The sequence below is a fragment of the Papaver somniferum genome, chromosome 1 (genome assembly GCF_003573695.1).
Source record: "Papaver somniferum cultivar HN1 chromosome 1, ASM357369v1, whole genome shotgun sequence".
NCBI lineage: Eukaryota > Viridiplantae > Streptophyta > Magnoliopsida > Ranunculales > Papaveraceae > Papaver > Papaver somniferum.
The window spans coordinates 203,738,119-203,754,603 of record NC_039358.1 but is presented as its reverse complement, the minus strand read 5'-3'; the positions used below and the strand labels follow the sequence as shown (position 1 = coordinate 203,754,603).

The 16,485-nt window shown below is 35.9% G+C and overlaps 2 protein-coding genes and 1 pseudogene across 2 annotated transcripts; 2 read left to right on the top strand and 1 right to left on the bottom strand.

The window, feature by feature from the left end:
• Nucleotides 1-2,337: 2,337 nt before the first annotated feature.
• Nucleotides 2,338-2,943, top strand: LOC113358532 (cytochrome P450 82C4-like). Its single transcript, XM_026602127.1, has one exon. The coding sequence runs from the start codon at nucleotides 2,338-2,340 to the stop codon at nucleotides 2,941-2,943; it is 606 nt and encodes a 201-aa protein (XP_026457912.1).
• Nucleotides 2,944-6,480: 3,537 nt separating this feature from the next.
• LOC113335600 (UDP-glycosyltransferase 72B3-like) lies at nucleotides 6,481-8,213 on the bottom strand. The gene has a single exon (XM_026581625.1). The coding sequence runs from the start codon at nucleotides 8,185-8,187 to the stop codon at nucleotides 6,658-6,660; it is 1,530 nt and encodes a 509-aa protein (XP_026437410.1). The 5' UTR covers nucleotides 8,188-8,213; the 3' UTR covers nucleotides 6,481-6,657.
• A 1,185-nt stretch (nucleotides 8,214-9,398) lies between these two features.
• On the top strand, nucleotides 9,399-11,268 carry LOC113335591 (annotated as a pseudogene).
• The last annotated feature ends 5,217 nt before the right edge of the window (nucleotides 11,269-16,485 follow it).

Below are 16,485 nucleotides of genomic sequence, written 5' to 3'. Positions count from 1 at the left end.
AAGATTGACCACTTCAGTTAATCCATCTGTCTGGGGATAAGGAGTTGTACTATACTTAAGTTTAGTTCCCAAACGCATCCACAAAGATTTCCAAAAATAGCTAAAAAACTTAGTGTCTCTATCTGAAGTAATTTTTTTAGGAATTCCATGCAAACGAACCACTTCTTTAAAAAATAAGTAAGCAATACCAGAAGCATCATTTGTCTTCTTGAAGGATATAAGTTTAATCATCTTTGAATAACGATCTACTACCACCATAACATAATCATTCCCCTTGGAAGTATGTGGTAATACAAGCATAAAATCCAAGCTAGTATCCACCCAAGGAGCATCTGGAATTGGAGATGGAGCATACAAGCCTGTGTTTTGGATAGTCCCCTTGTATTGCTGACAAACCATGCACTTTTGTACGTACTTCTGAACATCTCGTTTAAGTGAAGGCCAGAAATAGCGTTCCTCAACCAAAGAAATGGTTTTATCACGTCAAAAATGTTCAACAAGACCACTGCCATGCAATTCTTGGATCATATGAAGACGTAAGGAACATTGTGGTATACACGAACGTTTAAAAAGAAAACCATTTTGAATATGATAATCATCAACACTTCATGTTGAAGAACCACATTTTTCTCAAAGAATTTGAAATTTTTTGTCTTCATTATAGAGGTATTTTAAGAAGTCAAATGCCAAACTCTCATGTTTAAGAGTGATAAGAAGATAAGCTCGTCTACTCAAAGCATCATCTACTTGATTCAGTTTTCCACTCTGATGTTTAATAGAGAATGTATATTGATTGATAGTAGACAACCACCTATCATGCATTCGATTGACCTTAGCTGAATTTTAAAAAAATTAAGAGCCTGATTATCAGTATTGACTATGACATCACTGTGAATGAGATAAAGATTCCAGTTCTTAAGAGCTTGAACAAGTGAAATTAATTATAACTCATAAGTGGACCACTTCTTTCTTGTATCTGAATTCTTTTCGCTATAGTAAGCAACCGGATAACCTTCCGAAGATAACATGGAACCTATGCCAATAATAGAAGCATCATAGTAAATCTCAAAAGGCTTCTGAAAATTTGGCATAACAAGAACATGAGCGCTACACAGTCTTTCCTTGAACAGACTAAAACTTTTATCTACTTACTCAGTCCATTCAAAAGTGTCACGCTTCAAAAAATATGTTAAACCAGCTGCAATGGTACTAAAATATCTCACAGATCTTATATAGTTAGAAGCTAACTGATAGACACATTTTTGTGTCTACATTGTCCTTAATTTTTTGTATTGTTGGTACTCGATTTTGTAGTTATTATGGTGTTTTATGTGTGTAGGTATTTTTGGGTAATAAACAATTTTGAAAAAATCGGCTCGAAAAGTTATCTAAATGCACCCAAAGGGACATGTGTTATACGGACTCCTCAAACGGATAAGGCCGACCACTGGTTAAGGGGCAACCCTTCTTCATCATTTGAAATCTGTGTTTTGGTGGGAAATATTCATGCCGCAAATAAAATACTAGGGTTCGATTATTAAATGTGTTCCAGGGAAATGCAATCACCGGAATTACTTTGAACGGGCCTGTTAGGCATATACAGGGATGGTATGGGTGATTTCTTCGATCCAGTTGGGCTGGACAATCCAGTCAGAGCAAAACAGGGAAGGTGTATTAACCGAGGAGGTAAAACTCGAGATATCCTGTGATTTCATGTGGTTGCTGGAGATTTAAATGAGATACAACGAGTTTGAATCAATCTAGAACGTGTTTGGAGTGTGATCCACATCAACAGAAGCGCGGAAGAGGAATTGAAGGAAAGAAATCCCGTATTTCTCTGAAATAGGAAAGAAAATATCCCGAGTAAAAAAAGATTATTTTGGATTAATGGAGGAGATTCAACGCGTGTTTTTGGTTTAAATAGGTTTCCTAGGAGTCCTAGAGAGGATATTGTGAGTTTGGGGGATGAGGAGAGCCAGAGAAGAAGAAATTCGACTTTTCCCAAACTCGGTTTCTGCTGTTGTTGATGAACATCAAGAACACGAAGAACATTAGACGCACAGAGGACCGTCGTTCTTCAACAAAGACACCGATAACAGGGTGAGTTTCGTATTGCTACAGTGACAGCAGCATTACACTTGTATCGTTCTTTGGAACAATGATTGTGCAACACTTTACATGCGTCGACGTTGATACTATTATCAAGTTGACGTGCTTGGTACATACCTAACTATATTTCTCATTTGTTCATATCCATACACAAATGTACTCGCAACATCTTGCGAAAATTAATGCCATCGTATGCAGACTCTAATCCTGGGAGGAACAGACACAGTCATGGTGAGTTCACTGTGGGCTCTAACCTTATTAGTGAACCATCCAGACGTACAGGAAAAAGCCGAAAATGAGCTCATCATGCACGTAGGAAAGGAACGGCAAGTGGAAGTGTCGGATATAAAGAACCTCCTGTATCTACAGGCCATTATCAAGGAAACTATGAGACTATACCCACCGGGTCCACTATCAGCTCCTCGCGAATCCATGGAAGATTGTACTATCGCTGGATACCACATTCCTGCCGGAACCCGTTTAATTGTCAATATTTGGAAGGTTCAACGTGATCCGCAGGTGTGGTCAGACCCAGAAGAATTCAGGCCGGAGAGATTTCTGACAGGTGAGCACTTGAATACAGGTATAGGACCTCAAGATTTCAAGCTAATGCCATTTGGATCCGGCAGAAAAATTTGCCCGGAAAGCTCGTTCTCGCTGCAGATTGTGCACTTAACTCTGGCTCGTTTGGTACATGGCTTCAAATTTAAGACGCCTTCAGATGCACCTATAGATATGACTGAGAGTTCAGGACTAAATAATGTTAAAGGCACCCCACTGGAAGTTCTTATCACCCCAACCCTCTCTTCTAACCTTTATCAATTATCATTCTGATTAAGCAAAATAGCTAATACTCTACTAAGTCTAAGTAATCCACTAAATAATACTGCATCGCTTGCTTTTCAAGCTATTCAGTTATGGTTTCCGTTAAATTTATCAACACAATATGCAAGTATCTTAAGTCATCGTCAAAAAAGAATTAATTGGTTGTCATTTAATTTGATGATGTATGCTTAGCTTATGTGTTTTGATACATCATGCTTAGGATTTACAATAATTGTTTCAAGAATCTACTTTGAAAAAATAAGAGTCCATATATTTTATTTATTGAGCGATAATTGTTGAGAATAAATAATTGAGCCTAATGTTATGAAAATTGGCCGAATCCTTAGTTCCAGTACCTCGCACCCTTTGTAATATTTTTGTATATAATTTTATTATTTTTAAAAACTTTAAGCTCTACAAGTCCGAGTGAACGACAACCTATTTACTACAAAAATTAAAATTTTTATTACTAACCCATGAAAACTACACACCTCACGTATATATGTTGGAGTAGGACAATCAACAATTGCTTTAATCTTTGAGTCATCCACTGAAATACCAGTATTTGACACAACATAACCTAAGAAGGTAACTTTGTTTGTAAGGAACGTGCACTTATTTAAATTCACATACAAAACATTTTCTTGTAATGCCTTAAATACCTGAGATAAATGTGTAAGATGTTCTTCTTCATTGTTGCTAAAAATTAAGATGTCATGAAAGTAGGCTATGACAAATTTCCCAAGAAATGGCTGCAAAACTTGGTTCATGAGACGCATAAAAGTGCTAGGAGCATTTGATAAACCAAAAAAAATTACTAACCAATCATATAACCATTCTCTAGTTTTCAAAGCTTTCTTACATTCTTCACCTTCACGAATACATATTTGATCATATCCACTAAATAAGTCCAGCTTTGTAAACATCTTAGCACCCAAAAGCATGTCGATCATGTCATAAATTTTAGGTATAGGAAACCTATTTGGTATAGTCACTCTGTTTAATGCTGTACAATCTATGCTCATACAATGTCCTTTATCTTTCTTGTATACTAAAAAAAGGACTAGCACAAGGACTTTTTCTTATCCTAATCAGTCTTTTTTGTAGCATATGATCAACTTGGCCTTGTAATATCTCATGCTCTTTTGGACTCAGTCTATAGCTATCTTGATTAGGAATAGATGTTCGAGGTATAAAATCTATTTGATGTTGTAGATCTCTCAGTGAAGGTAAGGAACTAGGTAATTCATCGGGAAATAATTTTTCAAAACAAGATAATAAGTGTTGAACCTTAAATGGAATCTCCACCATAGGTTTAGTTGCTCCATGAGAACTCATAGTATGAGTTTTTTGTAAAGACATAACAATGGTAGGAAATACAACAGTTGTCTTCTTATCTATTGGTTCTTTGACTGATGCTGAAGATTGTAGTGGCCACAAAACTTTAGTAAAACCTTCATGAACAAAAGTATAAGTATTCTCATAGCATTTATGAACAACACGAATGTCATATTTCCATGGTATTCCAATAATTAAGATTGCAACATTCATGTTAATAACATCACATAGAGCATAATATTCATATCCACGGAAATAAAATTTCGTTAGACAATGATGAGTGATTTGCTGAGTTGATGAACTGTTTATCGAACCAACTGAGTATGGATTTGGATGAAGAGTTATAGGTAAACCAATTTTCTCAACCAATCTTACAAACATATAATTTTTTGTACTCCCACTGTCAATGATTATGATATAAAACTTCTCTTCAATGACACAATGAGACCTGAAAATACTATGTCTTTGTGTAAGACATGGTTATGTGATTAGAATCGGTAGAATTACGCCAAGAAAAAATGCATCATAAGTCTCATTCTCATGTAGAAAAGTAAGTCCATCATCCTCCAGTGCACCCTCTTATTGTGTTTCTTCTTGATTTTCATTAATATAAGTATGAAACTTACTAAAATCACTAGAAATATGGCCAGTTTGATTGCACTTATTACACTTGTATCCTATAAATTTAGAATAAGGGTTGGGATGTTTTGGTAATGGTGGGAACTGCTGCTGAAATTTATTACTTCTAGTATTTGGAGTAACATCTCTTTGGTGTCTAACATGTGGTCGCTTAGCAGATGAAATATTCATTAATGGTGCATTCTCTGAAGGAAGAGGTATTTGGTTGGAAGTAAAATTGGTTTCTTGTGGTTTTGAAAAGGTCGACCATAACTTCGCTCTTGTTCATATTGGTTACCATAATAATAAGGTTTTGCAACTCTGTTATAACTTTGATAACAATTTTGTCGTGGTGATGCTTGACTGGAACTGTTATGTATAAGGCTCTCTATCTTGATAGCTTGTTGAATATCCTGAACCATCGTATGCACAATTGAGTCATTCCTTGATGAATAAGTATGTTTAACCCTTCTATAAAACGTGCAACTAACTGTTCTTCATTTTCATTCAGTTAGTTACATGTAACTAAATTGTAAAATTCAGCTACATACTCTTTAGCAAGTCTAGCTCCTTGTTTACAATTTTGAATTTTGATAAATAGCTATTGCCTATAATCTCTAGGTCAAAACGTATCTCTTAATAAGTCTCCCATTCTTTTCCAAATACATATATGAGGGTTTACATACATACTTCGATCTTCACAGAGTTTTTCCCACCAAGCGGCATCTCCACCTTTTAGTTTATACGCAACCAGTTTCACTTTAGAAGAATAGGGTACTTCCATGAAGTTTGGGTATATCATATTTCGACTTATATTCTAGTAAATTTCCATAAAGATTCATACTATATTTTAATCTTTTATCCTTTATCCATCATTTTTCTTGATCGTCTTCTAACTTTTCCTTGTCCTCATAACTGTCGAGATCCACAATTGCATGCTTTTTATAAGGATTGTTAAGATAGTTCTCAAATTGCTTTTGGATCTTAAGAAGCTATGAAAATTCTTCAGGGATAGAACTATTCTGAACAAAAGAACCTTGCTTAACTTTTTTTTGTTTCATCGTCTTCTTTTTATACTTTATCATCAGACAACATGGCATGCCTTCATCATCTAGTACTGCGTGTTTTAATAACTTGATTAGAAAGTGTTCATGTACTTCAAACTTATTCTCGATATCGTCAAATCTCCCAAGCTTCTTTTCAAAATTATCTGTAATAGTCTTGATACTTGTTTCAAATTTGGTTTTAACTTTTGTAAGTTTGATCAGCCATTGAAACTTGCTGAAGAAAAAACTAAAAGTTGAAGAAAAATTTAGGGTTTTGAGTTTGCGGAAGAGGTTGAAGGATTTGTCTTTAGATAAAAATCTAAAAACGTTGGTTGTGGTACCAACAAATGTAGCAAAGATAAGGTGAAATCAAACTAGTTGCTGGGGATGCGAAGAGAGTTTAAGTTTCGTTCAAAACCTTAGATAAATATGATTGAAAACAATCAGATTATAAGTTGTAATTGATAATAATAATATTGATAATAAGATGTTTTCTCTAAACAAGATAGCTTAGCCTTTATATAGGCTTAGATGAACTGACAAAAAGAAAAGAATAGGAATTCTATGTAAACTAGGAAACTAAAGGACCTGCAAAGCAAGTAAACTAAAACAAACGTAAAGGGATCAACAATCATATTCGATACTGATGCGAGGGATCAACGAACATTGTTGATACTAAAACAATGGATCAATATGAAGAGTTGATACATAGAAAGATGTACTACATCACACTAGTACTTGCTTTCCATTCATCAGCAACCTCCGAGAGTGAATGGTAAGAAGACTCTCCTTCGTTTATAGCTTCACTCATCAATATTTGAAGTTGTTTAGCTTTACTTCTCAAATTGAAACCCACCTTATGAGTGTCGTCTTCATTTCCTTCATCCATTAAAAAACTAATTAATCTTCCAATCTCTTCCCTACCCACAACTCCATTTTCGTCACTCTTAACTCTCACGGCAACTCCAATCTCTTCTTCAAGCATTGCAGCATTACTCCGTTGTTCCGCGTATAACGGCCACGCTATCATGGGCACACCATTGCATAGGCTTTCTAATGCTGAATTCCAACCACAGTGACTTAAAAACCCACCTACTGACGAGTGACTGAGTATTTCCATTTGCGGTGCCCACGTAGGGATCACCAAGCCTACTCCATTGATCCTGTTTTGGTACTCATGAGGTAAGTATTCATCAGGATTGTTCTCTTCTTCGTTACCCACGCTGAAAAATGATGCTGAAGCGTCCGCTTCTACCGGTTTCCGAATGACCCATATGAACCGTTTTCCACTAAGTTCTAACCCCCAAGCTAACTCTGTCATCTGCTCAGCTGATAATGTCCCACCGCTTCCGAATGATACAAAAATCACGGATTCCTCTGGTTGCTGGTTAAGCCATGCCATGATCATATAATGCTCATCTTTCACTTCTACTTTTGCCGATGATGGCTTAATAAGTGGACCAACTGGATATACACGCGGAGTACCTAGTTGTCGTAAAATTGGGTCTTCTCCCAATGCTTTAATAGTCTTAGGCTCAAGATCATAGCTCGTGTTCAAAAGAATTCCATCAGCCAGTGGAAACCGGCTTGCATGGTGTAAGAACCAGTTGTACCCATCAGTCTTGCGATTCCTGACCGGATCAACTAGGTCCCTTGGTTGAAGCAGCTTACAACCAGGGACTTCAATCGGCTCTTTGAGATCAACGAACTCACCTTGCACTTGGCTATCAAGTATGGGCAGATATATCATGAAGGGGAGTAAGTCAGCTGCAGGGAAAAAGAAAATATATTTCGGTATGCCCAATTTGTCGGCAATATCAAAACTTCCCGTAGCAAAGAAATCCGCAATGAGAACATTTACGGGTCTGAAACTAGTATTATTATCGTGAGAGCTAACAATGTAGGATTCAACATCAGGAAGAGATTCACGAACGATTATACAGAGACGAGTTTGAATATCAGTAGAATCTGTTACGAAAGGAGAAATGTCTCTGGATGGAAGGTGATATACATGAAGAGATTTGGGAAGAGGATGTGTGCTAAGGTATTGAGATTGAGCAGCAGAAGCTTCGGTTAAGTATACGAAAAACGTCACTTGGATGCCATGAAAGTTGCATAAACGTTTAGCTAACTCAAGATGAGGAATGAGATGACCCATTCCAGGACATGGAAGGATAGCAATGTGAGGGGTATCATGATCACGCTCTTGAACATTATTGTTAATCTTTTTTCGATCTTGGGTATTTTCCATGAAAAATGGTTGGTTAAGTTCTTCGTTTGTATACTTGAAAATTAGATATAACTTCTTCTACTCTTGTGTATGCACTTATATGAAAGAATTTCAAAAGATTTTAGTTGGGCAGCTAAACCATATCTAGGAAACTGTAATAATTAGGAAAAACTCTATTTAACAACTTGAATCGTAATACAATGGTAAAATCATTGGCTCATGATACCATACTCACGATTTTTGTTATGTCTAAAGTCAAGATCTCTCTTTGCTCTCTCTGTAACAAAAATCTTTTACCCCAAAAGTGCCAAGAAAAATCTATTAAGTGCACACCATTATTTCCTTTAAGATAATGCCCAAATACGCACAAGGCTATACAGAGCATTGTGTTCTTTTGTGCATATAAGGACGATTCAACTTTAACAAATAATGAATTATCGTTGTGCATTTAGGCACAGTAAGTGTGACCACAAACCATATGGCGGGTTTTCACATGGGATGTAGACGTAATAATCTGGAATTCCACGACTAAAGCAATGTACATTGATGGGATGAATTGTGGTGATTCGATAGTTTGTGACATCATTGCTTCTGTCATTTTTATCAAGTACTAGTGCCATAATGATATAAATTATGTTATGGACGAGCAGGGTTCCTTTTTCACTTCTAAATCGATCGATCGGTGAATGATGTTGATTAATGTGGTTACGCATCATCATCATCTTTGATGAACACAAAGACAAACCAGATTCAACATCAGTATCTCCAATTGGGATGAAGTAAAAAAGCAATTGCAGTCCATCCTTATCGAGGGATCACGAAATTGTTCATTTAAGTGAAATGCTTTCAGTTTCCCGTCGTTATCAAGAGATTGCATAAAATTGGATTGATCCCAAGCAACCAAGCTAAAACTCGTGTAGAACGGTTCTGTATTTATTTATTTAACCGGTATCATCACGCAATGACTTTACCACTGTATAATATTCTTTCTCTTGGCATAGAAAGTGTGACGAGCCAGTCTGCTTATTGATTTAACTTGTGAATCCTGTTGATCTTACGTCTAACTGCATCATACTTTTATCTACCACCACTAAGTTGTGGGGACTGAAAAACTTAAACACTAATTAATCTCTGATAGATAATTCCACTGTGCACAATGTCAAAGATGATTTTTGAACACTAGTAGCTCTATAAATTCAAGACGCCATAGTTGCTATCTCGGATATGCTAGCTGCTATGGATTTTGTTGCTTTCCAGTTTTCAACAACTACTACATTATTGGTTACAATAGCAGCAGTCTTATCTTTTTCTTCTTTTTACCATCTAATGCAATACATCCCAAGAAATAAGAAGTCCTTGAGATCAAAACAGCCGCCGGAGCTAACTGGTTCATGGCCTCTAATCGGTCATCTTCATTTGCTGGGTGGAAAACACCAGCTACTCTTTAGAAGTTTTGGAGACATTGCTGACAAATATGGTGCAGCCTTTACCATCCGACTCGGTCTGCGTAGGGCACTTGTTATTAGTAGTTGGGAGGTAGCGAAAGAGTGTTTCACTACTAATGATAAGATATTCACGTCTCGTCCACTTTCAGCAGCTTTAAAGTACATGGGTTACAACAATTTAGTTTTTGGTTTTGCACCTTACGGACAGTATTGGCAGGAACTTCGGAAAATAGTAAACCATGAGTTTCTCTCACACTCTAAGATAGAGTTTCTGAAGCATGTCTGGGACTCTGAGATCAAAACATCCATTGAAGAACTATACAATAAGCTGTGTTCGAATGAAAAATCTACCGTGGATATGAAACAGTGGTTTTCCAATTTGACGTTGAACATATCTTTGAAACTCATTGTCGGGAAACGGTACTTGGGCAGTTGTTCTGTCAGTGATGATGAAGTGGATCGAGCTAGCAGATGTCAAAAGGCTGTGAGAGAATTTTTTAGGTTGGCTCGGTTTGTGCCATCGGACGGCTTATCTTGTCTTAGGTGGTTAGACTTGGGAGATTACGAGAGAGAGACATGAAAAAAACTGGAAGAGAACTTGATGTATTGCTGCAAATATGGTTGGAAGAACATAAAATGAGAAAGAAGATATCATCATTGCCATCCATACGTAAGAATAAGGACTTGATGTATCAGAAGGATGCAGCTGGGGAGCAAGACTTCATGGATGTAATGCTCTCCATACTTGACGATAAGGACGTTCACACAAAGATATCTGATTCCGTCGATGCTGATACTATTATCAAGTCGACGTGCTTGGTACGTACCTAACTATATTTCTCATTTGTTCATATCCATACACAAATGTACTCGCAACATCTAATGCCATCGTATGCAGACTCTAATCCTGGGAGGAACAGACACAGTCATGGTGAGTTTACTGTGGGCTCTAACCTTATTAGTGAACCATCCAGACGTACTGGAAAAAGCCGAAAATGAGCTCATCATGCACGTAGGAAAGGAACGGCAAGTGGAAGTGTCGGATATAAAGAACCTCCTGTATCTACAGGCCATTATCAAGGAAACTATGAGACTATACCCACCGGGTCCACTATCAGCTCCTCGCGAATCCATGGAAGATTGTACTATCGCTGGATACCACATTCCTGCCGGAACCCGTTTAATTGTCAATATTTGGAAGGTTCAACGTGATCCGCAGGTGTGGTCAGACCCAGAAGAATTCAGGCCGGAGAGATTTCTGACAGGTGAGCACTTGAATACAGGTATAGGACCTCAAGAGTTCAAGCTAATGCCATTTGGATCCGGCAGAAGAATTTGTCCGGCAAGCTCGTTCTCGCTGCAGATTGTGCACTTAACTCTGGCTCGTTTGGTACATGGCTTCAAATTTAAGACGCCTTCAGATGCACCTATAGATATGACTGAGAGTTCAGGATTAAATAATGTTAAAGGCACCCCACTGGAAGTTCTTATCACCCCAACCCTCTCTTCTAACCTTTATCAATTATCATTCTGATTAAGCAAAATGGCTAATACTCTACTAAGTCTAAGTAATCCACTAAATAATACTGCATCGCTTGCTTTTCAAGCTATTCAGTTATGGTTTCCGTTAAATTTGTCAACACAATATGCAAGTATCTTAAGTCATCGTCAAAAAAGAATTAATTGGTTGTCATTTAATTTGATGATGTATGCTTAGCTTATGTGTTTTGATACATCATGCTTAAGATTTACAATCAATGTTGCGAGAATCTACTTTGGAAAAATAAGAGTCCATATATTTTATTTATTGAGCGATAATTGTTGAGAATAAATAATTGAGCCTTATGTTATGAAAATTGGCCGAATCCTTAGTTCCAGTACCTCGCACCCTTTGTAATATTTTTGTATATAATTTTATTATTTTTAAAAACTTTAAGCTCTACAAGTCCGAGTGAACTACAACCTATTTACTACAAAAATTAAAAATCTTATTACTAACCCATGAAAACTACACACCTCGCGTATATATGTTGGAGTAGGACAATCAACAATTGCTTTAATCTTTGAGTCATCCATACCAGTATTTGACACACCATAACCTAAGAAGGTAACTTTGTTTGTAAGGAACGTGCACTTATTTAAATTCACATACAAAACATTTTCTTGTAATGCCCTAAATACCTGAGATAAATGTGTAAGATGTTCTTCTTCATTGTTGCTAAAAATTAAGATGTCATCAAAGTAGACTATGACAAATTTACCAAGAAATGGATCATATGGGGATTGACAAAAAGGATTTTGGGAGATTTTGCATACTTCCTGATGACCAGGGCCATCTCTGACATCCATACGGCCTTGTGCTAAAGAACTCGGACGCCTTTTAATGCAATTTTTTTAGCACATATAATGTTCTTAGCAGAATTTATTTCATAGCACTGAAATGAATAGATTTATAAATTACATTGTTGTATAAAACATTTGAAACAGAATGAGTTTTACTTTTTATTAGAAACGAAAAAAAAGTGCATCGCTTTTTTCTTTCCGTAGAAGTCTTACAAATGCACTTTCAGCTGGTATCACCCTCTTAGGGGGCACATCTTAAGTAATTGATGACAATAAAAGTATATAACTAAACAATATTCGTACCTTAAAATTAAGTTGTAGATTGATACTTCGATAGATTCTTGAAAAAATCAAAGAAAATCCAAAGTCCAATAACGTCACATATAAAAAAAATGTTGCAATTTGTAATCAGTTCACTGTTTGCAAATCACCACTAACAAGTAGCAAAGATTGATTCAATAATAATAATATCAAACGGAAACTTTCAATATGGTGTATGTACTAAATGGATAATCAAAACATTAATTATGAATTGTGAATGTGAATCTTTGATTGTGATTCTATGAAATATTCAAACATACTAGGTTAGGTAGACATTAAAATTGAACATAAGCATATGTAATGAATGGAATTTTGTAAACACAAATCCTAACTATCATGGATAATGATTATAGTAATGCAAAATTAAAAAATCCTTGATAAGAATACTGTATGAGATTTACTAGAATTTTCCTTTCTCACTATCGCCTGCATGACAGTAGTTGATCGTGTTTCTTTATAATTTGTACCATCCAAAAATATTGAGCGATAAAATATTATCCCACGGTAGCTTAATTTTTTTTTTCCCGCCTTGTGCGGCTGCATAAGTTGACGGGCTTCAGAGCCGGCCCTACAGATGACGATCTGGAAAATGTAACCACAACCACAACGGAATCTCGACAATACAAGATTTGACTGAGAAACTTGCTGAGACGGTTGAGATTCCACTGATATGCAGTCGAGATCTCACCTGCATAATTTTTACATATGAAACCTTAGTAAGAAAAGTAAAATCCAATCCTAACATAGCTCATGTATTTTTACTTTTCTTAAAAATTTGTATTGTTTCTTTATATCTACCCAAGCTTAATACATGTAAAGTAAAGTATAGAAAATATTTGAAATACATAATATATGTATAAAACTGTAAACTAATGGTGCGTTTGGATATAAATATGCTTATGACTTATGCTTTTCTAAAAGTCGAAGTCAAAAGTAGCAGTCAGAAGCAAAACTATTTTAGTACACAAAAAATTAACTTTTGGACTTATGGAAGTCGTTTGAAATTTGACAGCCCAAGCCCAACTGACTTCTGACTCTTCGATTTCTAGAAGTCGAAGAACATTTTTGATGTGATATCTAAACAGGCTATAAGACTTTAAATTTCACTAAGAATCTTTCTGAGATAAAGTTGCCTTAGTGTCCTTGCCCCCACAGAGACGGACCAACTACATTATGCACGATCGCTGACAAATTTCTTCCCTTTTTTTACAAAGAGTAATCCATAGACATGACCAACCTCTTATTGAAAACAAGTCGTACAAAGAAAAATTAGTGTGCTCTAAAAAACATTGTGAAGTAAAACAAAAACAATTGGCAACACATATATACACTCCTAATTTTTTTATGTCGCAAAATATAAAAAATCAATTAGTTTAAATTAAATCGGATCAAATTCGATCGAACTACCAGTCGGCCCCTCACCACGTGTGAAAATCTAGTATTACTATAAAACATGTTGATTTTGTTGGTCGAGAATGCTTCATGTAGCTTATTGAATTAGCAAGTGAAGATTATCAATTAGCAAAGTATTGCTTTTATATATCAAATCGTCTATAACTGTATGATTTTGAAACAATTACAACCACGAATCCAATAGATGACTGGTGGGATTAAATACCATAAATAATTTTTCATTTGGATGAACCAACCGAAACTTCTATCTATTATGTCTTGAATATAATGTCGATAAAGTTAGATGGTGTTTGGACATATCTTGAGAAGTTAATTTTCAGTTTCTAATTAAAAACAAAAGAGACAGAAGTTAGATCGCAAACACAATTTCACAATGACTTGTAAAAGCAAAAGAATTATTTTTTTTCATGTGCCAAAATATTTTCGCTTCTAAATTCTAACAACACATGAAAATTTAGTAATACAAATCAAATCCAACCCAATAAAAAACATTTTTTATATATATACTTTTAATTTTTCCTTAAAATGGTATTGTTTATTATATCTACTCAAATTTAACAAAGTTAAATTATGCAAAATGACATACATATTATGGGTGTCGAATTCGATAATAAAAATCTCCACGAGATAAAGTTGTCTCAGTATCTCGATCCCTACCAAGACAGATAGAGATCTGGATGGACTACATTGTGATCAACCATTGACATTAAGCTATATTTTTCTACAAAGAGTAGTCCATAGACATGACCAACCTCTCATTGGAAATAAGCCACATGAAGAAAAAAAATAAATAAAGAAAAAAGCCCACTCTAGCTATGAGGCCTAAGTGTAGTCCTAAGAGAAAGTTTTATGGGATGAACAAACTCAAAGTTTGTTCATTTTTCTCCCACTGTGGAATGAACAAACCAAGAAAATGGATGTTCAAATGAACATATCTGTTCATTTGAACATCAAGTTGGAACATCAGGCGCGCGTCTGTTGTAAGGACGCGCGTTATCACCAATAACGGTGGCGTCAGAAGGAAGAACGTCAGTGTTTTCACTTCAGACGCGCGTTTTTACTTACATCGCCAGAGTCATTACCAAAAATGCCAGCGTCTGACCCCAATGGCGCCAACGGCTTCATCTGAACGGCTGAAAAATCTGGTGATCCAACGGCTCCATCTGAACGGCTATTGTTTTTGAATTCTATAAATACTCCTCATTTCAACTCTAAATTCACACATTCTACATACTCTTCTCTCTCAAATCATCTACAAAAATGTCTCACAGAGTTCGTGTTGTTAGATTCACTCAATAAAAGTATTTATCTGTTTGTAGAGCCTTTGTTTTTCACACACAAGATGGTGTCATGCTTAATGTAGCCGATTCGACGTTGACTTTATGGGACAAAGTTTTAAGAATGTTCGCCGCTTAAATGAAAAACATCCATGGGCGTGATACTGGCGGATTGCAATATCGTTTTAGTTCAATTATTACGAATGTATTGGAGTTTATCGCCCAACTAATGGAGACTCACCAAAATAAGTTCAACAGTGAAGCCGAACATGAAGTGTTGCCCAGAACTCTAACAATATGGCCAGCAACTCACAGTGGTCGTCCTTTCGACTTCCAGGCTTGTTTCAACATTCTTAGGGTACTTAACATATACGATCCCTTCACCCTAGGAATTCCACCACCCGAAAAGAATTGACACATATGTAGTTGTTGTTTTGATTTAATGTATTTCTTTTATTTTCATGTATGATGTGGTTGTTCAATGCAGTATGTTTTTATTTATGAAATTGATGGTGCAATGTTTAATCTATGAAAAACATAAATTACTTGATATTGATGGTGTTATATAATCTTAATAACACAGAATAAACAACAAATTAAATAAAATAATACCATAGTGAATCTATTTGTCCTACAACTTCAACCAGCCCACTCCACCAAATAACACCTGGGACATTCCTAGAAATTCCTTCCATATGTGTCTTCTTCAGAAGAAGTCCGCAAATGCATAAAATTCATGCAACCGGGCTTTGAGCATGAACTGATTCTCTCTGTACAATGTTTGTATTCGTGATCTCCATGTCCACAATGTTTGTAGTGTAATAAATCCTTCTTCAATTGGCTTTAAGTTTGAAGTTTTTGCAGAGTGTTGCAATCTTTTCTTCTTCTTGTTTTTTAATCTTCATAGCATCATCTAGCATATGTCATTCCTCTAGAAAATTAGGATCTTGACGTTGCAAATACCTGAGATTTTCCGGTTGTGATTCAATCACCATTCTGATGCGTGAACAACCTTCCCGCGGACACTTTACATACATCCGAGAACATTACATAAGACTATGGTTATCCATGAAACATAATGGGAAATCCTCTTTTGCTTCGACACATAATATTTGTTTCGCTTTTCCTTTAGAAAACATTGTGGATAATCAGAGAGAAATCGGTTGGTTTGGTTTAGAAAAAAATCTGGTGATGTATTTATAATAGAAAATAGGCGTTGGTAATTCAAACGGGCGCTCAAAGTAAAGTCGCCAACTGCTAAATTTCCATTTCCAACGGCAAATTTTTCGTTCTCGTCCTACACATTTCATTCATTCCATCTCCAAAATCACATCTTCTTCTTCTTTCTTGTATCTCTCCTCCTTTGCATAAATTTCTGTTAGAAATCGTGGTCCCAAGTTTACCAAAGAAGATGATATAACTCTATGCAAAGTATATTTCTTTCATAGGGTAATCACTGGTGTTCTTATTTCTCATGACAGTTCTTTTTGGGAGAACGTGTTTTCAATGTTCGTCTCATT